General features: G+C 60.1%; 1 protein-coding gene across 3 annotated transcripts in view; it reads left to right on the forward strand.

The window, feature by feature from the left end:
* The first annotated feature begins 693 nt into the window (after window positions 1-693).
* Window positions 694-23,566, forward strand: part of KDM4B (lysine demethylase 4B) — a 29,580-nt gene continuing 6,707 nt past the window's right edge. For 2 of the 3 annotated variants that reach the window (XM_060181938.1, XM_060181939.1), the window contains exons 1-10: window positions 694-830; window positions 10,120-10,209; window positions 10,807-10,973; window positions 12,608-12,783; window positions 12,947-13,061; window positions 15,294-15,487; window positions 16,860-16,909; window positions 17,504-17,607; window positions 18,898-19,035; window positions 21,173-21,369. In XM_060181938.1, coding sequence (XP_060037921.1) covers window positions 10,833-10,973; window positions 12,608-12,783; window positions 12,947-13,061; window positions 15,294-15,487; window positions 16,860-16,909; window positions 17,504-17,607; window positions 18,898-19,035; window positions 21,173-21,369 — 1,115 coding nt within the window. In that variant the 5' untranslated portion in view covers window positions 694-830; window positions 10,120-10,209; window positions 10,807-10,832. Of the gene's footprint in view, window positions 831-10,119; window positions 10,210-10,806; window positions 10,974-12,607; window positions 12,784-12,946; window positions 13,062-15,293; window positions 15,488-16,859; window positions 16,910-17,503; window positions 17,608-18,897; window positions 19,036-21,172; window positions 21,412-21,472; window positions 21,864-23,566 lie in introns of those variants that run through there. The other variant, XM_060181940.1, reaches the window with a different exon arrangement.

Consider the following 23,566-nt stretch of genomic DNA (forward strand, 5'->3'; position numbering starts at 1 on the left):
AGGGCTGAGTCCTTTGCAAAACTCTGTTGTGATGACCGTGAACTTGACTTTGGGGGCTGGGAGTGGCTCACGCGGCGCCCCTTTTCACTTCTCCACTTCTCAGCCCACGTCCTTTGCAAACACAGCTCCTTAGCTCCGGATTTTGCACACAGGAGCAACTCGCTGCCGAAGCTCCGGATCTGGGTTTCGAACCTGCGGCCCGACGCCTAGGCGAGGTGGGGGTTGGGGCTCTAGAAGCTGTGCTGGGCCTCACGTAGTCAGCTGCCACCTGATAACTGGAGGCGGGGCCCGGCTTGAAGTAGGCGCGCCGCTCCCCCAATCCGCGTCGCGGGCCGGCCCAGCCGACCAATCCCCGCTTGCCCCGGTGCTGCCGATGGGCGGGTACGCTTGTCAATCAGAGGCAGGGCCGACGCCTGACTGGCTGAGATGAACCCGGCTGGCGGGCGCGACGTCCAATCACGACTGAGCCGGGCAGCGGGCACGTGGCCGGCCGACCAATCGGGAGGTGAGGACTTGCCGCGAGGGTGACCAATGGCGTCTCCAGGGGGGCGGGCCCTCCGCGTGTTGACGGCCCCGGCGGAGGGGAGGGGCGGAGCTGTCAGACGTGGCCAATCAGCGCGCGGGCGTGGGCTCCCCGGCCAATGGCGGCCGGGGCGGAGTGGGAGGGCGGCTTTATAAGCCCCGCCCGGGGGCGCCTCTCTCAGAGGGCTCGGCCGCCAGCCACCGAGCGCAGGGCCCGGGCCGAGCGGGGCCTGGGGCTGCGTCGCCGCCGGGGGAGCGCGCGCCGCCGCGGCTCCGGGACCGGGCCTCGCGCGCCGCCGCCGCCGCAGGTGAGCCCGCGGGCAGGGAGGCGACCGGGCCCGCCGAGCCGGGGCTCCCCGCGCCGCCCGCCGTCCTCGCCACCGCCCCCGCGTCGCCGCCCGGGGGCGCTTCTACGCGAGGCCCAGGCTTCGGGCGCGGCCTGCTTTGTCCCGGGCCCGTCGGGCCTTCCCCGCGCCCCCTCCCCGGGGGTGGGGCTGCCGGCGGACAATGGGGGGACCCCCGCGCGTGGGGGGGCCCTGAGCGCACTCGGGGCGCCGGGCCGGCGCGCCCCCACCCCCACCCGCATCCCCAGGGGCCGGCACAAAAGATGACAGCGTGGGTGGCCCCGGCCCCCAACGTCCCCCCAGCCCCCCAGTAACAGTAATAAAAAATAAAGGCGGGACAGCTTGAGAGAGATCCCAGGCCTTGGCCGGCAGCCGGGCCCTTGGGGTGTCCCGCAGCCCCCCGCCTCACACCCCCTCCAGGCAGGGAAGCCCCCCGCCTCCCGCCCCCCCTGTGCCGCCGCCTGCGTGGACGTCGCTACCAAGAAAAAGAAAAATAAGAATAAATGGCCCCCTCCCCAGGCCCGGGCCCCCCCCCCAGTCCTGCAGCCCCCACCCCACCTCGGGGTGTCCCCTCGCCCCTTCCCGACCAGCTGGACGGACAGACAGACAGATGTGCCCCCCGGGGTTGGGGGGGGCGGCAGGCCGGGCGCCGGGGTTCCCTTGGGCAGGTGCATGAGACGCCCCACCGGTCCGTCTGTCCGATCGTCCGTCCGTCCTTTCACTGTTGCCCCCACGGGGGTCCGGGTCCGAGGAGGCGTGGCAGCCGGGCCCGGGGTGTCCGGGTCGGGGGGCAGCAGGAGGCTGCGTGGCGGCCGTCCTGGCGCAGAGTCGGGGAGTCGCCCTCGGGGCCGCCGCCTGCCGCTCCCCCGGGTCTTTAGAGTCCCCCCGCGGAGCGGCGCCCCCAGACTCCCGGGAATCGCCCCGAGGGGAGGGGGAGAGCGGTGCCAACCCCGGGCCCTGCCTCCCTCCGTCCTTTCCCGGATTCTGCCGGGCCCAGCTGGGGCGAACGGGGGTGCGGGACAGGCCTGGTGCCGCGCTGCTGGGGAGGGGGCCGGGGAGACCCGGGTGACCTGCTGCTGGGGAGTGGGCCGGGGAGACCCGGGTGACCTGCTCCTGGGGAGGGGGCCGGGGAGACCCGGGTGACCTGCTCCTGGGGAGGGGGCCGGGGAGACCCGGGTGACCTGCTGCTGGGGAGGGGGCCGGGGAGACCCGGGTGACCTGCTGCTGGGGAGGGGGCCGGGGAGACCCGGGTGACCTGCTGCTGGGGAGGGGGCCGGGGAGACCCGGGTGACCTGCTGCTGGGGAGGGGGCCGGGGGAGACCCGGGTGACCTGCTGCTGGGGAGGGGGCCGGGGAGGCCCGGGTGACCTGCTCTTGGGAGGAGGCTGGGGGGGCCCAGGTGCCGTTCTCTGGGGAGGAGCCCCGCTCCTGTGTCAGGCCTCCCCGCATCACTGACCTGTCCCATGTGTCACGTGGCCCCCCGGGCATGTCGGGCTTCAGTTCTGCACCTCCTCTGGCTTTGGGGTGTCCTGGGCTGGGGGCATCCCTCCCGCTGCCCCACTGGCTCTGTTCCCGGCATCTGTGCTGTGGGGTGGGGTCCTGCAGCACCCCCCATGCTGACTTGGCACCCCAGACCCGCTCTTCGGCTGTCTGGTGGGGTCCTGAGGCCCTGCGTCCTTGGGAGACCTGGGGGGGGGGTGGTCCTGACACCTGCTCTGTCCTGACCTTTGACCCCACACCTCCTCCTCAGGCTGCCTGGTGGGCCCAGGTCATCCCCCGCCCAGGGTCCCCAGCTCCTGGGGGGCCAGCGCACTTACACTGTGGCCAGGGCAGGGCGCAGAGGTTAAAGACTCAGGCGCCGGGTGCTGGGTTCGAGTGCCGGCATCACCTGTGGCCGAGGGAGGCTCTGCCTTTCTGTCTCCGTGTCCCCACACGGAGCTGGAACTCATCTCCCTCCTGTGTCCCCATCAGGCAGCTTGGGGCATCCAGGGAGGTGGGGGCTGCAGTCGGGGCCCGTGTGACCTTCTTAATTTTGAGGTGATGGGTGACCAACGTCCCAGGTGCCCAGACCCTCCACCAGTGAAAGGGACCCCGAAGGGCGACCAAGGACTCTCCCACTTGAGGCTCTGGGGCCCCGGGTTCAATCCCCAGCTCAGCCAAAGCTGAGCAGGGATCAGAGCCCTCTGTGTGTAGCTTTCTGTGTCTCTTTCATTAAAGACAAGTAAATAGGGGCCGGGCGGTAGCGCAGCGGGTTAAGCGCAGATGGTGCAAAGCACAAGGACCAGCTGAAGGATCCTGGTTTGAGCCCCCGGCTCCCCACCTGCAGGGGAGTCTCTTCACAGGCAGTGAAGCAGGTCTGCAGGTGTCTGTCTTTCTCTCCTCCTCTCTGTCTTCCCCTCCTCTCTCCATTTCTCTCTGTCCTATCCAACAACAACAACAGCAATAACAACAAGGGCAACAAAATGGGAAAAATGGTCTCCAGGAGCAGTGGATTCGTGGTGCAGGCATCGAGCTCAGCAATAATCCTGGAGGCAAAAAAAAAAAAGTAAATTATATATAAAAAAGTAACGGGAGTCGGGCGGTAGCACAGCGGTTAAGCGCAGGTGGCGCAAAGTACAATGACTGGCGAGAGGATCCCGGTTCAAGCCCCCGGCTCCCCACCTGCAGGGGAGTCATTTCACAAGCGGTGAAGCAGGTCTGCAGGTGTCTGTCTTTCTCTCCCCCTCTCTGTCTTCCCCTCCTCTCTCCATTTCTCTCTGTCCTACCCTACAACGAAGACATCAATAACAACAACAATAATAACTACAATAATAAAACAACAAGGGCAAAAACAAAGGGAAAATGAATAAATATTAAAAAAAAGTAACACATTGAGAGTCGGGCGATAATGTAGCACGTTAAGCACAAGGCCCCCTTTGTCTCCCCCTCCTCCCTCCATTTCTCTCTGTCCTATCCAACAACGACATCAATAACAAACAGCAATAATAACTACAATAAAACAACAAGGGCAACAAGGAATAACAACAAAAAGGAATAAATATATAAAAAAAGAAAAAAATTAACACATAAAAACTGGTAAGGAGGCAGTGTTATTATTATGTTTATTATTACAATTATGGTTATTTTCCCCAGAACCCTGCTCAGCTCTGGCTGATGGGAGTGCTGGGGATCGAACCTGAAACCCCAGAGCAGGAGAGTCTCCCTTTTTATTTTTTTAATAATTTTTATTAGTGATTTAATAATGATCGACAAGATTGTGAGATAAGAGGTATACAGTTCCACACAATTCCCACCACCAGAACTCTGTATCCCATCCTCTTCCCTGACAGCTTTCCTATTCTTTATCCCTCTGGGAGCATGGACCCAGGGTCACTGTGGGTTGCAGAAGGTGGAAGGTCTGGCTTCTGTAACTGCTTCCCCGCTGAACATGGGTGTTGACTGGTCGGTCCATCCTCCCAGCCTGTCTCTCTCTTTCCCTAGTGGGGCAGGGCTCTGGGGAAGCGGAGCTCCAGGACACATTGGTGGGGTCGTCTGCTGGAGGAGGTCAGGATGACATCATGGTAGCTGCAACTTGGTGGAAGAGAGCCTTTTTTGCAGAACCATCCTGCTGTCTCCCCCACTCCTGCCTGCCCCCTTGTTTATTTTCAAAGCTTAATTAAATTTTTAATATTTATTTATTGAATTTAAAAATCAAGAGGAATGGGGGAGATAGGGAGAGACACAGAGAGACACCTGCAGCCCTGCTTCATCGATGGTGAAGATTCCCCCCAGAAGGTGAGGACTAGGGGCTCGAACCTGGGACCGTGTGCGTTGTATATGAGTACTTAACCCCGTGTGCCGCTGCCCGGCCCCCAGAAGAGGCATCTCAGTAAGAACATGTCTTGAAGGTGAAGATGCACCTGTTCTTAGTCGAGTGCTCACTAATGCTGCAGGCTGGGTGCACGACCCTGGCGCCACATGGACATGCCACGCACAGCACCAGGGGAAGCTCCCTGGAGGGCAGGCAGGACTGTGGGGTCTCTCCTCTCTCAGCACCATGGACAGCACCCAGGGAGCCCATGGAGGGTGGGCAGGGCTGTGGGGTCTCTCCTCTCTCAGCACCAGGCACAGCACCCAGGGAGCCCATGGAGGGTGGGCAGGGCTGTGGGGTCTCTCCTCTCTCAGCACCATGCACAGCACCCAGGGAGCCCATGGAGGGTGGGCAGGGCTGTGGGGTCTCTCCTCTGTCTGGAAGGAAGGCGCGAGTCTGTGGCTTCAGCCAGGTCAGGATTAGGCCCCATGGCACCGAGCTAGAGGGATGTCTGTGTCTGAGAGAAACAGCTTCCCACCTGCATGTTGTTTATGTTGTTTTGAGTCTGTCCAGCACTGAGCTGTGAGTGTGGACAGGGGCTGTGCAGGCTGGTGTGTGCATGTGTGTGGGGTGGGGGGGTGCTGAGGAGGGACATATGTAGCCCCCAGAATCCTGAAGAGAGGGGGGCTGTGACCCCAGAGCCCTGCTGAGCTCTGGCTGATGGTGGTGCTGGAGATCAAACGCAGGACCTCAGAGCCTTCAGCGGGAGAGCCTCTTTGCAGACCCAGGGTGCTGTCTCCCCAGCTCCTATTTTAATATCTAGATCTGTAACTATCTCTTTTTTTGTGGTGATTAGTCCTCATGCATATGTTAACCCACTGCTTCCATTACTGGGTGTTACCCACCGCCCCCCATTCTTAGAAAATGACAATTTTCAGATAGAATCAGAGAGGAAGGAGCTCCTTGGAGCTTCCCCTTGTGCTGTGTTGCTTTTAATGTGGTGCCAGGGCTTGAACCTGAGACTCTGCAGGTGGTTAGGTGCACTCTACCAGCTAAACTGCCAACTGGCCATTAACCCTCATCCTTTGGGAAAGAAAGGAAGGAAGGAAGGAAGAAAGGGAGGGAGGGAGGGAGGGAGGGAAGAAGGAAGGGAGGAAATAAAAAAAATCAAGAAAGAGGGAGGCGGGCGGTGGCGCAGCGGGTTAAGCGCACGTGTCGCAAAGTGCAAGGACCGGCGGAAGGATCCCGGTCCAGCCCCCGGCTCCCCACCTGCAGGGGAGTCGCCTCACAGGCGGTGAAGCAGGTCTGCAGGTGTCTGTCTTTCTCTCCCCCTCTCTGTCTTCCCCTCCTCTCTCCATTCCTCTCTGTCCTATCCAACAACGACAACATCAGTGGCAACTATACCAATAATGACAACAACAAGGGCATCAAAAATGGGGAATAATGGCCTCCAGGAGCAGTGGAATCGTGGTACAGATACTGAGCACCAGCAATAACCATGGAGGCAAAGTAAATAAATTTTAAAAATGTAGTTATCTTGGGAGTCAGGTGGTAGAGGAGCGGGTTAAGCGCACATGGCGCAAAGCGCAGGGATCGAGCCCCCGGCTTCCCACCTGCAGGGAAGTCGCTTCACAGGCGGTGAAGCAGGTCTGCAGGTGTCTGTCTTTTTCTCCCCCTCTCTGTCTTCCTTCCTCTCTCCATTTCTCTCTGTCCTGTTCTATCCAACAGTGACGACATCAATAACAACAACGATGATAACTACAACAACAAGGGAAAAAAAAGATAAGGGCAACAAAAGGGAAAATAAATAAATAAAAAAATTTAAAAGTAGTTATCCTGATGTGTGCTACTGTACCTCTTAAAAAAAAGATTTAGAGGGAGAGGGAAAATGAGAGAGAGAGACAGAGACAGACAGACACACAGAGAGAAGGTTAGAGACACAGACTACAGCCCTGGAGCTGCCCCTGGCGAGTGCCAGGACTGGAAACACAGTTAGCAAGGTACATGGTACCCACACAGCTACTGCTCTGACTCCAAACTTATTTTAAGTCTTTTTAGAAATTAACTAATTTAAATTTTTATTTATTCCTTTTTTATTGTTGTAATTGTTATTGTTGATGTCGTTGTTGTTGGATAGGACAGAGAAAAATGGACAGACGAGGGGAAGACAGAGGGGGAGAGAAAGACACCAGCAGACGTGCTTCACTGCTTGTGAAGCGACTCCCCTGCAGATGGGGAGCCGGGGGGCTTGAACTGGGATCCTTATGCCGGTCCTTGCACTTTGTGCCACCTGCACTTAACCCACTGCACCTGACTCCCCGAAATTAACTAATTAAAAAAATTTCTTCCCTTTTGTTGCCCTTGTTGTTTTATTGTTGTACTTATTATTGTTGTTATTGATGTCGTCGTCATTGGATAGGACAGAGAGAAATGAAGAAGGGAGGGGAAGACGGGGAGAGAAAGACAGACAGACGCCTGCAGACCTGCTTCACCACTTGTGAAGCGACTCCCCTGCAGGTGGGGAGCTAGGGGCTCGAAGTGGGATCCTTATGCTGGTCCTTATACTTTGCGCCACCTGCGCTTAACCCTCTGCGCTACTGACTCTCCAAAAATTAACTCATTTTTAATAAAGAGCCCAGAGGCCTGCTCAGCCCTGGCTGATGGTGGTGCTGGGGCTTGAACCTGGGACTTCAGAGTCTCAGGCAGGAGAGTCTGTTTGCAAAACCCCCAATGTCTCCCTGGTCAGTGTTTACAATTGTTATGTTCTCCTCATGGACTGACCCTCTGTAATCATAACCCCTCTCCAGAGACTGGATAGTGGTGCACATGCTTAACTACTCATACACTACAGCGCGCAAGTCCCCAGGTTCGAGCTCTCAGTCCCCACCTGCAGGGGGCAAGCTTCACGAGTAGTGGAGCAGGGCTGCAGGTGTCTCCCTGTCTATCTCTCCCTCCACTCTCACTTTCTGTCTATATCCAGTAACAAAGAAAGATAATGGAAAACCTTAAAAAAAAAAACCCTCTCCTAACATCATTTATACTTTTCTATTGAAAATTAAACTAATTATTTCTCCACCCACCCCACTCCTGCACTCCTCCAGAGTCCTGCTCAGCTCTGGTTTTTTTTTTTTTAATTTTATTTGTTGATTCATGAGAAATGATAGGAGAGAGAGAAAGAACCAGACATCACTGGTACATGTGCTGCCGGGGATTGAACTCAGCACCTCATGCTTGAGAGTCTAATGCCTTATCCACTGTGCCACCTCCGGAACCACTTTTTTTTTTAAAAGATTTTATTTATTTATTAATGAGAAACACAGGAGAGAGAGAGAGAGAGAAGCAGACATATTTCTGGTACATGTGCTGCCGGGCATTGAACTCAGGACCTCATGCTTGAGAGTCCTATGCTTTATCTGCTGCGCCACCTCCCAGACCACAGTTCTGGCTTCTAATGGAGCTGGGGGTTGGCCTTGTGGCCTCTTGGGCCTCAGACATGCAGATCTTGTGCTTTCAGTGAGCCTTATTATTATTATTTTAAAAGATTTGTTGGTGAGCAAGAGAAAAGTATGAAGAGGAAGAGGAGAAGGAGGAAGAGGATGAGGAGGAAAAAGAGGAGTAGTAGGAATAGAAGGAGGAGGGGGGTGCTGGGCAGTAGCGCAGTGGGTTAAGTGCTCATAGTACTAAGAGCAGGGACCGGCGTAAGGATCCCGGTTCGAGCCCCCGGCTCCCCACCTGCAGGGGGTTCGCCTCACAGGCGGTGAAGCAGGTCTGCAGGTGTCTGTCTTTCTCTCCCCTTCTCTGTCTTCCCCTCCTCTCTCCATTTCTCTCTGTCCTATCCAACAACAACAACAATAATAATGACAAACATCAAGGGCAACAAAAGGGAAAAAATAGTCTCCAGGAGCAGTGGATTCATAGTGTGGGCACTGAGCCCCAGCAATAACCCTGGAGACAAAACACAAAAAACGGAGGAAGGGGAGGAGGAGAAGAGGGGGGACTTCAGCTTGGTCTGGTGAACCCAGGACCCCGCCCCCACCCGCCCCTCCTCCCCGGCTAGTCCTCCTTTCTGTTGCTACACTGTGTCAACTTCTGGGGATTTGTTACTTTGTCTCCCTTCCAACAGTCCCAAGGGTGGTCCTGCAGAAATTCAGTATAAAAAATCTGTTTTGTGTTTGTTTACTAATATTGATAGCACAGAGAGAAATGGAGAGGGGAGGAGAGATAGTGGTAGAGAGACAGCGGTTCAGGAGGTGGGGCAATAGATGAACTGTCGGGCTCTCCAGCAGCAGGTTCGGCCTCAGTCCCCGGCCACACATGGTCTACAGTGATGTCTGGTTCTTTCTCTTTCTCCTCCTTTCTCATTAGTAAATAAAATATTTTTAAACATTTAAAATATTTATTCCCTTTTTGCTGCCCTTGGTTGTTTATCGTAGTTGTTATTATTGCTGTTGGATAAGACAGAGAGAAATGGAGAGAGGAGGGGAAGACAGGGAGGGGGGAGAGAAAGACAGACACCTGCAGACCTGCTTCACCGCCTGGGAAGCGACTCCCCTGCAGGTGGGGAGCCGGGGGCTCGACCAGGATCCTTAGGCTTTGCATCACCTGTGCTTAACCCGCTATCTATCGCCCAGCTCGATATGAGAGAGAGAGTAAGAGACCTACAGGCCTGATTCACTGCTTGGGAAGCTTTACCCCTAGAGCTGGGGAGCCAGGGTCTTGAATGTCTGTGTTTAACCAGCTGCACCACACTGGGTCCTTAGAGACACTGTTTATATTTTAGTCCAGCGGGAAAGCAGCCCAGCCCCCCCTGAAGGCCTGTAGCCTCCTGGTTCTATTATTGCCTGTACTGAGAGAGAGAGAGAGGAGACCCCACAACCCTGCCCTCCCCTCCATGGGGCTCCCTGGGTGCTGTGCCTGGTGCTGAGAGAGGAGAGACCCCACGGCCCTGCCCACCCTCCATGGGCTCCCTGGGTGCTGTGCATGGTGCTGAGAGAGGAGAGACCCCACAGCCCTGCCCACCCTCCATGGGCTCCCTGGGTGCTGTGCCTGGTGCTGAGAGAGGAGAGACCCCACAGCCCTGCCCACCCTCCATGGGGCTCCCTGGGTGCTGTGCCTGGTGCTGAGAGGAGAGACCCCACAGCCCTGCCCACCCTCCATGGGCTCCCTGGGTGCTGTCCATGGTGCTGAGAGAGGAGAGACCCCACAGCCCTGCCCACCCTCCATGGGCTCCCTGGGTGCTGTGCCTGGTGCTGAGAGAGGAGAGACCCCCACAGCCCTACCCACCCTCCATGGGGCTCCCTGGGTGCTGTGCCTGGTGCTGAGAGAGGAGAGACGCCACAGCCCTGCCCACCCTCCATGGAGATTCCCCTGGTGCATGGGGCTCCCACTGGTGCCAGAGCTCTGTGTTGGGCAGATGTCCTGACAGAGTCTCAGGCATGCGGTCAAAGCTCTTCCTCTGTTTCAGGATCTGGACTTGGAATCTCACGTTTCTGGGGCGCTGTGGAGCTGCTCTGATTGCAGCCTGACTTCTCTGCAAGTGACTTGAGGCTCTGAGGTGGGTGCTGCCCCCCACCCCCCCCCGCCACCCCCAGGTTTTGCATGACTGAGTGGGGGGGAGGTTGGGGCTCGAGTCAGAGCCCAGAGCCAAGCGCTTTGAGGACAGAGGACTGGCCACTAGCTGAGGAATGCTGGCAGCATCTGGAGGAACTGGGGAGCAGTCTCGGTGTGGGTGGGTGGAGTGGGGGTCTCTGCGAAAGTCCTGGCACTAAGGCTGCTCACAGCCTCTCTCCTGGCCCGTGTGTTTGTGTAAGACTGGGGGTGACTGTGGGTCAGGGGCTTGGCTGCTGTAGAAGCCCCTGTCTGCCCCCCAAGTCTGTGCCCCCCCAGTCTTAGGTGAGCAGCCGGGGGAGAGGGGGGGTCAGGAGCCGCGTCTGTGGAGGTTGGAATTCGGGGTCCCCTGGAGCCCCAGGGGACACTTGGGCCCTCCTGAGAATGCCTTCACCCCTTCTCATGTCCAAGCTTCCCCAGTGTATGTGGGGGTCCCACTGGGCTGCTGTGCTGTGCATGCAGTGCCTCTGGGGCCTTCTCCAGCTTGCCCCCTCACTCTCTGCCCCCCAGGACCCCGGCCCCCCCTCACTGTCTCTGCCCCCAGGCCCCCAGCCCCTCAGCCCTGCTACCATGGGGTCCGAGGACCACGGCGCGCAGAACCCCAGCTGTAAGATCATGACGTTCCGGCCGACCATGGAGGAGTTCAGGGACTTCAACCGCTACGTGGCCTACATTGAGTCCCAGGGCGCCCACCGCGCAGGCCTCGCCAAGGTGGGCGTCTCACCCCCTCCCCAGCCCACACCAGCTCTGGCCTCAGCTCCCAGGCCCGGGAAGCTTCACGGGTGGTGGGGTGGGCTGAGCTGTCTCTGCTCCCTGTATCTCTTTCCGTCTCTCACACCCTGTCTGTGGGCGTGAGGTCCCAGCAGGAACCCTGCTGGAAGCACAAGAGGCGAGAAAGGGATGTATCAGCTCAGCTCCACCATCCCTGGAGCTTGCCCAGTGCTGCTGCGGTGCTCCATGCGGTGCCGGGGCTCAGACCTGTGGGCGCTGCACCAGGCCCGCTGACTCCTGGCTCCTGCTTGTTGCTTTAATGAGAGAAGGAAGCAGAGCAGCACTCTGGCTCTTGGGGTGCCGGGGCTCAAACCCTGGGCCTCAGGCCAAGTGAACTCACGGGGCAGAGGGAGACAGGGGTCTGCTGCTGGCGCCTCCGCCTTCCCCCCGGGGATGTCTCCTCCACCGTCCACTGTATGTCCCCCACATCCCCTCACGGCCACTGTCCCTGCACTTTCTGGCTCGGCCACCAGAGGGACCCAGGACGGTCTGGGGCCTGGCTTCCTGTCTTGCACTTTGCTTATTCAGTTTTTATTCCATGGAGCCAGGGCCTTGGGAAGTGTGGGGGTTCACGGTGCTGGGTGACTTTCTCACTCGGAAATTAGAGGGAGAGTAGAGAGAGCAGAGCCCTGGAGTTTCTTCTGGCCCTGGAGCGCCTCCCATGTGGTGCCAGGGCTCCAAGCCTGTCCTGGACTGTGTACGGGGCAAGGCTTGTGAGCTTGTGTTCCAGCCCATCCCCCCAGTCTCTGTTTATTTATCTATTTATTTAACGTTCAGCCCTGCTCAGCTCTGGCTGGTGGTGGTGCTGGGGATTGAACCCGGGGCCTCAGAGCCTCAGGCAAGAGAGGCTTCTGCAGAACCATCCTGCTGTCTCCCTGGCCCTTCTCCCTTTTTATTTTACAGGAGAGATAAAGTAATGGAGAGAAACCAGGGCACCCTCTGGGCTTGGCGGGGCTGAGGATAGAACCCAGGGCCTCACCCTGTGAGTCCTGAGCGCCACTCATGGCCCCACTCCCTGCCTTTACTGTTTTTTTTTTTTTAATATTTATTTTCCCTTTTGTTGCCTTTGTTGTTTTATTGTTGTAGTTATTATTGTTGTTGTTATGATGTCATCATTGTTGGATAGGACAGAGAGAAATGTAAAGAGGAGGGGAAGACAGAGAAGGAGAGAGAAAGACAGACACCTGCAGACCTGCTTCACCACCCATGAAGCGACTCCCCTGCAGGTGGGGGCTCGAACTGGGATCCTTCCGCCGGTCCTTGCGCTTTGCGCCATGTGCGCTTAACCCACTGTGCTACCGCCCGACTCCCTGTTTTTGTTTTTAATTAAACAAAAGGCTCTTCACAGACAGGAGGGCCAGAGCTCTGGGGAGGTGGTCACTTTGTTCCTTCATTCTGAGAGCAGCACGGAGAGGGCGAGATACCGCCACGCCGGAGCTTTCCCCGGTGCAACAGCTCTTCCCATGTGGTGCTGGGGATAGCAGGCAGGAGGCAGCCATGGCCCAACTCCTTTCTGCCCCGGCCCTCAGCCGCAGGAACCCAAAGGGGGTGCCCCTGACACCCGTCCCCCGCAGGTCATCCCCCCCAAGGAGTGGAAGCCGAGGCAGACTTACGACGACATCGACGACGTAGTGATCCCGGCGCCCATCCAGCAGGTGGTGACTGGCCAATCAGGGCTGTTCACGCAGTACAACATCCAGAAGAAGGCCATGACCGTGGGTGACTACCGCCGGCTGGCCAACAGCGAGAAGTAGGCGGCGGGCACGGGCCCTGGGCACAGAGAGGCGGGAGCTGGGGGGCGCAGAGCAAGCGTTCGGTCTGTGGGCACACACACTCGCAAGGCCTCCTGGGCACAGGGTACAGGCAGCCGTATGTGCCCGCAGACATGGCACACAGGGCTGCCCCCACCCCAGGTACTGCACGCCTCGGCATCAGGACTTTGACGACCTGGAGCGGAAATACTGGAAGAACCTGACCTTCGTGTCCCCCATCTACGGCGCGGACATCAGCGGTTCCCTCTACGACGACGTGAGTGCTGCCTCGGGGCTCCCCAAACCGAGGTGGGGCTGTTATCGTGGGAACGGAGCCCCGGCCCCACTCTGTTGCCTTCTCGACGCTCCGGCTTTATTCCACTGGTAGATCCCTGTCTCTGTCTCTGCTCTATGAGAGACAGAGACAGAGAAGAGAGGCTGAGAGCTCAGAAATACTCCCCCAGCCCTGGCAGGAGGGCGTGGGGATCGAACCTCTGGCCTTGGGACTTCGGGCTGCCTGTCCTGTGCGCAGACAGGTTGACTTCTTCTTCTGTCTTGTTTGGCCGCCAGGGCCCTGTGCCTGCGTGGCGCCTTCACTCCGGCTGGCTTCTGTTTCCCTTTTTCCAGAGAGAGAGAGAGAGAGAGAGAGAGACAGAGAAGCAGAGAAATGGGGAGAGAGAGAGAGAGGGAGGGAGAGAGACGGAGACAGACACAGAGAGGGGAGAGACTGCTCCCCTGCTCATGAAACTTCCCCTGTAGAGGCTCTTAGGGGCTGGCTGGGAGCTCGAACCCAGGTCCTCACACATGGCAAAGCATGCACGCTCCTAGGCAACCTTTCTCTTTGGCTCTGCTTTTTAAAGAGAAAACAGGGGACCAGGCAGTATTACAGCGGGTTGAACACGTGTGGCACAAAGCGCAAGGATGGCCGGCGTTAAGGATCCCGGTTCGAGCCCCCAGCTCCCCACCTGCAGTGGAGTCATTTCACAAGCGGTGAAGCAGGTCTGCGGGTGTCTGTCTTTCTCTCCCACTGTCTCCCCTCCTCTCTCCATTTTTCTCTGTCCTATCAAACAACAATGACAGCAGTGACAACAACAATAATAATAACCACAACAAGGCTACAACAACAAGGGCAACAAAATGGGAAAAAATGGCCTCCAGGAGCGGTGGACTCATAGTGCAGGCACCCAGCCCGGCAATAACCCTGGGGGCGAAAGAAAGAAAAAAAGAAAGAAAGAGAAAGAAAATATTTTATTATTAAACTTTTATGAGAAGCAGACTTGTTTTTATGCGATGTAGTAACATGAGACAGAGACAGAGGGGAGAGAGAGAGAGCCTCCCCTGACATCCACGATGCCAGGGATGGAACCCAGGACCCACAGCTTTGAAGTCTGAAGCTTTAGGCACTATGTCCCCTCCCAGCCTGGCCTCACAGGACACACAGAACCAAATAAAAGAGTCAACAAAAGATTCTGTCTTTTCCTCCCTCCCTATCTTTCTTTCTCTGCCTTTCTCTTTCTAGGTTTGTTTCCAGATTGAGAGCCTCCAGAGCCCTGCTCAGTTCCGTAAGGCGGCCCTGCCTCCCTCCCCCCCAACTGTAGTTTCTAGACATTTACTTCTGGGGCCCAGGAGGGGGCGCTGTGGGCAAAGCTTTGGACTCAGGCCGGAAGCTCAGAGTTAATCCGGCATTCCAGGTGCCAGAGGGAGGCTCTGTCTCGCTTTTTCTCTGTCTCTCTGGTAAATAAATGAGTGATAATAAAAGGGATACGGCCATGTAAACCGCCCTTAATCACTGATAAAAAAAAAATCAACTAATAAAGTCAGCTTAAAAAAAGAATGATTGAGGGAGTCGGGCGGTAGCTCAGCAGGTTAAGCACACATGGCACAAAGCGCGAGGACCAGGATAAGGATCTGGGTTCGAGCCCCAGGCTCCCCACCTGCAGGGGAGTCACTTCACAGGCGGTGAAGCAGGATTGCAGGTGTCTGTCTTTCTCTCCCCCTCTCTGTCTTCCCCTCCTCTCTCCATTTCTCTGTGTCCTATCCAACAAAGACGACAACAACAATAATAACTACAACAATAAAACAACAAGGGCAACAAAAGGGAAAATAAATAATAATAAAAAGAATGATTGAAGCACTCTGGACCCTCAAGCACGAGGCCCCGAGTTCGACCCGCGGCATTACAGATGCCACAGGGAAGGTGAGGGGCCTGCTCCCCCCCTTCCCCTTATCAAAAAATAAATAGATAAAATGAGGGTGGGGAGCCAGCACTGCGGTTCTGCAAAGAGACTTTCTCACCTGAGGCTCTGAGGCCCCAGGTTCAATCCCCAGCACCACCCTGAGCCAGAGCTGAGCAGGGCGCTGGGTTCTCTCTCTGTCTCTCGTAAATAAACCTTTCAGTCACGGTCTGTGTGTTACCAGCGCAGAGCCCAGAGCCCCACTCAGCCTGGGCAGAAGGCTGGGGGTGGAGCCCACGGCCCTGATGTCCTGTCCCTGTCCGCATCCGCCCCAGGACGTGGCGCAGTGGAACATTGGGAATCTGCACAGCATCCTGGACATGGTGGAGCGCGAGTGCGGCACCATCATCGAGGGCGTCAACACGCCCTACCTGTACTTTGGCATGTGGAAGACCACCTTCGCCTGGCACACGGAGGACATGGACCTGTACAGCATCAACTACCTGCACTTCGGGGAGCCAAAGTCCTGGTGCGCCGGGCTGGGGGAGCCGAGTGCTGGGAGCCGGGGCTGGGGGAGCCGAGTGCTGGGGGCTGGGGCTGGGGGAGCCGAGTGCTGGGGGCTGGGGCTGGGGGAGCCGAGTGCTGGGGGCTGGGGCTGGGGGAGCCGAGTGCTGAGGGACCGGGGCTGGGGGAGCCGAGTGCTGGGGGACCGGGGCTGGGGGAGCTGAGTGCTGGGGGACCGGGGCTGGGGGAGCTGAGTGCTGGGGGCCGGGGCTGGGGGAGCCAAGTGCTGGGAGCCGGGACTGGGGGAGCCGAGTGCTGGGGGACCGGGACTGGGGGAGCCAAGTACTGTAGGCCGGGGGCTGGGGGACCCGAGTCTTGGGGGCCTGGGGGGACAGGGGACCTTAGACCTGGGGGACTGAGTCCTGCATTCTAAGGGGGGCAGTCAGAGGACATGAGTCCAGGGGGGTCCTGGGGCACCTGAGTCCTGGGGGGCTGGGGGGTCAAGGGGCCTGAGTCCTGGGGGCCTGGGGGGTCAGGAGACCTGAGTCCCGGGGGGCTGGGCAGGTCAGGGGACCTGAATCTTGGGAGCCTGGGGGGTCAGGGGACCTGAGTCCTGGGGGGCTAGGGGATCCTAGTCCTGTAGGCTAGGGGCCAAGGCACCCATATCCTGGGGGCTGGGGGACCCAAATCCAGGGGTCCGGGGATCTGACGACCAGAGTCCTGGTTGGCTGGGGGATCTTGTCCTGGTTGCTGGGGGACTTGAATCCTGGGGGTCAGGGTGTTGAGATTTGCGGCAGCCGAGTCCTACGGGGCTGGTTGGCCAGGGGTACCCTAATTCCTGGTGGACGGGAGCCCAGTGAGCCCAAGTCCTGGTGGGTTAGGGCACCCAAGTGCTGGTGGCCGGACATCGGGGTGTGGAGCAGCCCCAGTAGCCCAGACGTGGGAGTTTCCACTGCTGCTTATTCTAGAACCTTCCACAACCTTCTGGACATCCGGGGCCAGGGGCAGGAGGGTACCCATCTGCCCAGGGAGCATGCGTGCCCGGGATCTGCCGTCTGTCTGTCTGAGTGGGGGCGCCTGTGGTGCGACACAGGGGCTCCCTGTAGTCTGAAGGCCCAGGGGCACTGGATCCTCCTCACTGCAGCCTATCCCAGAGGCGCAGGGAGGAGCCCCTCATCTCTCTGGCCTGGGTCCTCCCATGCCGTGCTGGGGCTAGAACCCTGGAACCCGGGGCCCCTGCACTCTGGGGTGTGTGCTCCCCACCCCCCCCCCCAGGAAGAAGCCACCTCACAGTTGTGGCTGGCCGGTTTCCTGCCCCCCCAGCTCCTCGAGCGGTGTCCCCGTGTCAGGGTCTGACCCTGCAGAGCCCCCGTGACCCCTGGTGCCCCTGTCCATAGGTATGCCATCCCCCCTGAGCACGGGAAGCGGCTGGAGCGCCTGGCCATAGGTAGGTGGCACCAGGCCCCTGGGGGTGGTCCGAGGGCTCCCGGCTCCTGCACAGACTGGGGGGGGGCTGCTCTTTAAGGAAATAGAGGAGGGGAGGGCAGGCAGCGGTGCCTCCATAGAGGTCATAGGTCACCATGCCCCAGGACCCGGGTCGAGCCCTGGCTCTCCGGCTGCAGGGGGGAGGCCTCCTAAGCGGTGGAGCAGGGCCGCAGGTGTCTCTCTGTCTCCGCCTCCATTTTCCGTTTCTGCCTCTACACAAGAAAACATTGAAAAAAACTAAACAGAGAGCAGGCCCAAGGCTCTAGGACCCAGGTTCAGTCCCTGGCACCACCAGCAGCTGGAGCTGAGCAGGGCTCTGGGGAGAGGGAGGGGGAGAGGGAGAGGGAGAGGGAGAGGGAGAGGGAGAGGGAGGGCGGGAGAGGGACACACACAGAGACAGAGATGGGTAGGGAAGGAGTCTGCGTCAGGGGCAGCAAGGTGGCCCCCTTTCCTGGGCTCCAGGCTCGGCGTCTGGGGAAGCCTGAGCACCAGGGCAGGGGCAGGCAGGGCTCACCCCTCCCATCCCTGACACCTGTCCCTCCCCCCCGCCCCCCAGGCTTCTTTCCCGGCAGCTCCCAGGGCTGTGACGCCTTCCTGCGCCACAAGATGACCCTCATCTCCCCCATCATCCTCAAGAAGTACGGCATCCCCTTCAGCAGGGTAGGTGGGCGGCTGGACGGGGGGGCGGGGGGGCTGGGGGCTGGAGTGGGTCTGGCGACTGGAGGTGGCTGGAGTGGGTCTAGGGGCTGGGGGCTACAGGGGATGGGTGGGTCTGGGGGACTGGGGGCTAGAGGCTGGGGGACTGGAGGTGGCTAGAGTGGGTCTGGGGGTCTGGCTGCTGGAGGGAGCCTGGGGGCTGGAGTGGGTCTGGAGGCTGGGGTGGGTCTGGGGGGCTGGAGGGGGACTGGGGGCTGGAATGGGTCTGGGGGGCTGGAGGGAGGCTGGGTGCTGGAGAGAGCCTGGGTGCTGGAGTGGGTCTGGGGGCTGGAGGGGAGCTTTAGGGGGCTGGGAAGTTGAAGGAGGGAACTGAAGGGATGCTGGAGGGGGTCTGGAGGCTGGGGTGGGTCTGGGGGGCTGGAGGGGGACTGGGGGCTGGAATGGGTCTGGGGGGCTGGGTGCTGGAGAGAGCCTGGGTGCTGGAGTGGGTCTGGGGGCTGGAGGGGAGCTTTAGGGGACTGGGAAGTTGGAGGAGGGAACTGAAGGGATGCTGGAGGGGGTCTGGAGGGACTTGGGGGCCTTAGGGGACTGGAGGGCTAGAAGTATCTAGAAAATTCTGGAAGGGGGTGGAAGGTTCATGGACACGGGGCTTAGGACCAGGAGTGGGGATGATGGGGATCTCCCTCTGTACCCCTCCCAGCCTTCCAGGGTGACCCCCTGGGCCCTGAAGTCTGGAGAATGTCACCCGAGGGTGTCCTGGTGGGTGTCCTGTGCGCACAGTGTGGGGGCCTCACTGGCTCTAGGGTGCCGGGCACTTTGTCTCTCTGTCTCTGAGACAAAGCCAGATCGAAGAAGACAGGCCTCCCCACCTTCCCAGACCCCCCCCCCTCAGTTCTTGGGTGCAGTGGGCCCTCACCCCACCCATCTGCTGACACCCTTGGGGGCACCTGCGTGTCCCTTTCTAGGGGTGGGGTGCCCAGGTCCTGCCCCTGTCTCCCATGGGTGGTCTGGAAGCCCCCTTTCCCCCATCCTTTGGGGTCTCTGCCTGGTTTTGGGGTTCCCTGTGTCAGAGGCAGGCTGTGGGCTGGGGAGATGCACGGCGGATATTAGACAGACAGGCCTCTCTGCCAGGGGCCCCAGGTCCCAGGTTCAAGCCCCGGCACCAGCGTCAGCCAGAGCCAAGCAGGGCTGTGGGGACGAGAGACGTGGGGGGGGGGGTGCACATGCAGGGTCAGGAGGGGACCAGGACCCCCTGCCCCCAGGGGTCTCCCCTCACACACCCCATCCCCTCAGATCACGCAGGAGGCGGGAGAGTTCATGATCACCTTCCCCTATGGCTACCACGCCGGCTTCAACCACGGCTTCAACTGCGCCGAGTCCACCAACTTCGCCACGCTGCGCTGGATCGACTATGGCAAGGTGGCCACACAGGTAGGCCGTGGGCTTCAGGTGGGGCTGGGGGTTTGAACCTGGGAATGGGTGGGGGGGTGAGGTGTCTGAAAACCTTCCAAAAGACCCCCCCCCAGCTTCCTCTGGTGCTCTCCCATGTGGCGCCAGGGCTCAAACCCAGGCCGAGTGTGTGATCTCTCTGCTAAAGGCCCCCAGCTGATGACTGGGGGGGGGGGGGTGGGAGGCCCTAGAACTCGGGGGATACTCTATCCCCTGACCCCAGCTCCAGCTTGAGCAAGCAAGTGGGTACTGAGGCTGAGACAGCTCCCTGGGGTAGGTGCCTGCCTGCCTGGCTGGGGGCTAATTGCTGTGTTTGTGGAGCTTTGCGAAGGGCTTCCCATCTCTTCCTCTGCGTGTCTGCGCTAATCGCCTGGAATTGGGCTTCAGCAGGCTTTGGGCAGTTAACACTTTGTGGGGCGGAGCAGCTGGGCATGGGGGGCTGTCATCAGGGCTGCTTCTTGGAGGGGGCGCTGGACGCCCATCCTCCTGGGCACCGGGAACCCCAAACCCCGTAGTGAGACCCTTCAGAAGCCCCCTGCTTCCTGCAGGTCACCCCCCACACACTTGGGGTTCGGGGGGGGGGGCTTAGCGAGGGGTGCAGAGGGGCTGGGGCTGGGGTCCTTGTCTCCTTGTTTGTCCCCCAACCCCCTCAGCACCCACCATCTCAGGGACTTCTGTTTCTCTTTCTGTTCTGATAGTGAGAGACAGAGATAGAGAGACCCCCGCAGTTCTGCTTCACCATTTGTGAAGCTTCTCCCACAGGCCTGTGGGGGCTGGGGGCTCCAAGCCGGGTCCCCACACATGGTAGTGCGTGTGCTCTACCGCAAGAGACAGAGACAGAGAGAAGCAGAACCACCCTCTGGCGCCTGTGATGCCTGGGCTCAAACCCAGGGCCTCAGGCCCGAGAGTCCATTGCTCTGCCCACGGTGACCCCTCCTGGCCTCTGGATGTTAAGTTCTTGTGCAGAAGTCTGCTCCAAGCACCCCTTGGATTTTGGAGTCCCCGGGAGGGTGTCAGGAACAGCCCCCTCAGCTCTAGACACCGAGAAAGGGCAGAGCCAGTGAAAAGAGGGGCCTCCCTGCACCCCCATCCCAAGAGCTGGGCCTCCTCTAAGCCTTTGTCCGGCAGAGTCCTGGGGGCTGTTAGCTTGTCCCCTCCCGTGTGTTTTGGGGGCTCTGGAAGCTTGGGCAGGTGGGGCTCATGTGGGGGGCGATGGTGCAGTGAATGGTAAGGGGTGCTGGGAAGTGGGGGCCACAGCGGACCCGCCTTGTCCTTCCCTGCCCAGCCCCGCAGTGTCCCCATTTCCTGGGCCTCCTTGACTCCCCGTCTGCCTGGGCGCGTCCTGGGGCCCTGGGCTGTTCTGGGGGCTCTGTCCCCCACATTCTGCGGGTCCTCGGCCCTGGGCTGTGCTGGGGGCTACCCGCCCCCCACTCCCGTCTGTCTGGCCCTCGGTGGTGGGTCGGGAGCCTGGCAGCTGGCAGCTTGGGGGGTTTCCGAGAGTGGGGGGGCTGAAAAGTCTGGTTAATGGAGACAAGGAGTCCTTAGCCCCGGGGGTCTGCCCCCTCCCCCATCCGAGATGGCCCTATGGGGGGCAGGGGGGCTGCTGGGATGTAGCGCCCCCTCTCCAGTCAGAAGCAGCCAAGTGAGACTGTGGCCCTCCCAGTGGGTTTGGGGGGGCAGGGCGTTGGGGCTGGGCTCAGGGGTCTCAGCCGCGGGGACTGCGGCAGGGAAGTCCCCAGCTGGTCCGCGGATGACTGCTCCCCGCGGTCACCCTGGGGTGTGGGCTACCCAGCGCCAGGCTGGCCCTGGCACCCGGCTACGCCCCTCGTTTGCATGTACACACCTGCACCCAGCGGCGGGCCACGCCCCTCATTTGCATACGCAGCGCTCCAGTTAACCTCCGCCCCGCCCGCTCATTTGCATGTTCACACGCACCTGCCAATTTCCCCTAGGGCGCTGCGCCTGGCCACGCCCCTCCTTTACACGCAAACCCGTGCTTGCAAATTTCCATAATTGCCCCAGCGAGCCCTGGGGTGCGGCAGACGCCCCGGCTGCCTAAACCAGGCCCTCATCTGCGTGCCCCGCTCACTGGCCGCGCCCCGCCCCGCCCCGCCCCCAGTGCACGTGCCGCAAGGACATGGTGAAGATCTCCATGGACGTGTTCGTGCGCATCCTGCAGCCCGAGCGCTACGAGCAGTGGAAGCAGGGCCGCGACCTGCCGGTGCTCGACCACACGCGGCCCACGGCGCTCAGCAGCCCTGAGCTCAGCTCCTGGAGCGCCGCGCGCGCCTCGCTCAAGGCCAAGCTCCTGCGCAGGTGCGGGGGCGGGGCCTGGAGGGCAGGGGCGGGGCCTGGAGCGTCGGGGGGCGGGGCCTGGAGGGCGAGGCGGGGCCTGGAGCGTCGGGGGCGGGGCCTGGAGGGCGAGGCGGGGCCTGGAGCGTCGGCGGCGGGGCTGCTTCGGGAGCGGTGGGGCTGACAGCTGTTCTCTCCCTCCTCCTCTTCTACTCCTTCTACCTTTCCTTTGTCCTCTTCGCTTCCATTTTCTTTTCCGTCTTCCTTCCTCTTCCCCATCCCCTTCTCCCCCTCCTCTTCCTTCTCCCTCCCTCCCTCCTCCTCCTCTCCCCTCTTTCCCTCCACATCTCCTCTCCTCCCCTTCTATCCCTCCTTCCCTCCCCCTCTTCCCCCTCCTCCTCTCCTTCCTCTCCCCCCCCTACCAACATCCGGGGGTTGGGAGGTCTGGGGGAACATCTGTGCATCCTCGCGGCCACCCTGGCTGCAGGTGGGGGCGCCCTTGATGCCCCCCCCCCGCTCGGCGTCTGCCCCCTGCCCCTGCCCCCTGCCCCTGCCCCTCTGGGGCGAGGACAGCCGGGAGCCGCTTGGGAATGTGCCAGGCAGGGCCCGGCCTCCTCTGCACACGCTGGCGTGCGGGCCTGCATGGCCGTGGGGTGGCCGCAGCCCGTGAGCGTGGGGTCCCCAGCAGGAACCTCCTGGGACATTCCCGGACGGGCACCCACTCGGGAGCAGAGCCGTGGGCCCAGGACGGTGGGGTGTTGGGGTCTGCTCCGCCCCCCCCCAGAGCCCTGTGGTGCAGGGGGCCACATGCGGCTGCTCAGCCTGGATGGAGCTCTCAGTAGCCCAGCTCAGTACCGCCGCAGCCGCAGCCTCAGCCTTAGTACCCTACATAATCTCAGTACCTCCACGGCCTCAGTACCTCTGCTGCCTCAGTACCTCACACAGCCTCAGTACCTCCACGGCCTCAGTACCTCCGCTGCCTCAGTACCTCCACGGCCTCAGTACCTCCACGGCCTCAGTACCTCCGCTGCCTCAGTACCTCACACAGCCTCAGTACCTCACACAGCCTCAGTACCTCCACGGCCTCAGTACCTCACACAGCCTCAGTACCTCACACAGCCTCAGTACCTCCACAGCCTCAGTACCTCCACTGCCTCAGTACCTCACACAGCCTCAGTACCTCCACAGCCTCAGTTACCTCCACTGCCTCAGTACCTCAAAGTCTCAGTACCTCACACAGCCTCAGTACCTCACAGCCTCAGTACCTCCACAGCCTCAGTACCTCCACGGCCTCAGTACCTCCACGGCCTCAGTACCTCCACTGCCTCAGTACCTCACACAGCCTCAGTACCTCCACAGCCTCAGTTACCTCCACTGCCTCAGTACCTCACACAGCCTCAGTACCTCCACAGCCTCAGTACCTCCACAGCCTCAGTACCTCAAAGTCTCAGTACCTCCACAGCCTCAGTACCTCCACGGCCTCAGTACCTCCACGGCCTCAGTACCTCACACAGCCTCAGTACCTCCACAGCCTCAGTACCTCACACAGCCTCAGTACCTCACACAGCCTCAGTACCTCCACAGCCTCAGTACCTCACACAGCCTCAGTACCTCCACAGCCTCAGTACCTCCACAGCCTCAGTACCTCACAGCCTCAGTACCTCCACAGCCTCAGTACCTCCAGGTCTCAGTACCTCCACAGCCTCAGTACCTCCACAGCCTCAGTACCTCACACAGCCTCAGTACCTCCACGGCCTCAGTACCTCCGCTGCCTCAGTACCTCACACAGCCTCAGTACCTCCACGGCCTCAGTACCTCCGCTGCCTCAGTACCTCACACAGCCTCAGTACCTCACACAGCCTCAGTACCTCCACAGCCTCAGTACCTCCAAGTCTCAGTACCTCCACAGCCTCAGTACCTCCACAGCCTCAGTACCTCCACAGCCTCAGTACCTCACAGTCTCAGTACCTCCACAGCCTCAGTACCTCCACAGCCTCAGTACCTCACACAGCCTCAGTACCTCCAAGTCTCAGTACCTCCACAGCCTCAGTACCTCAAAGTCTCAGTACCTCCACAGCCTCAGTACCTCACACAGCCTCAGTACCTCCACAGCCTCAGTACCTCCACAGCCTCAGTACCTCAAAGTCTCAGTACCTCCACAGCCTCAGTACCTCACAGTCTCAGTACCTCCACAGCCTCAGTACCTCCACAGCCTCAGTAC

The sequence above is a fragment of the Erinaceus europaeus genome, chromosome 23 (assembly GCF_950295315.1).
Source record: "Erinaceus europaeus chromosome 23, mEriEur2.1, whole genome shotgun sequence".
In the NCBI taxonomy this organism is placed as follows: domain Eukaryota; kingdom Metazoa; phylum Chordata; class Mammalia; order Eulipotyphla; family Erinaceidae; genus Erinaceus; species Erinaceus europaeus.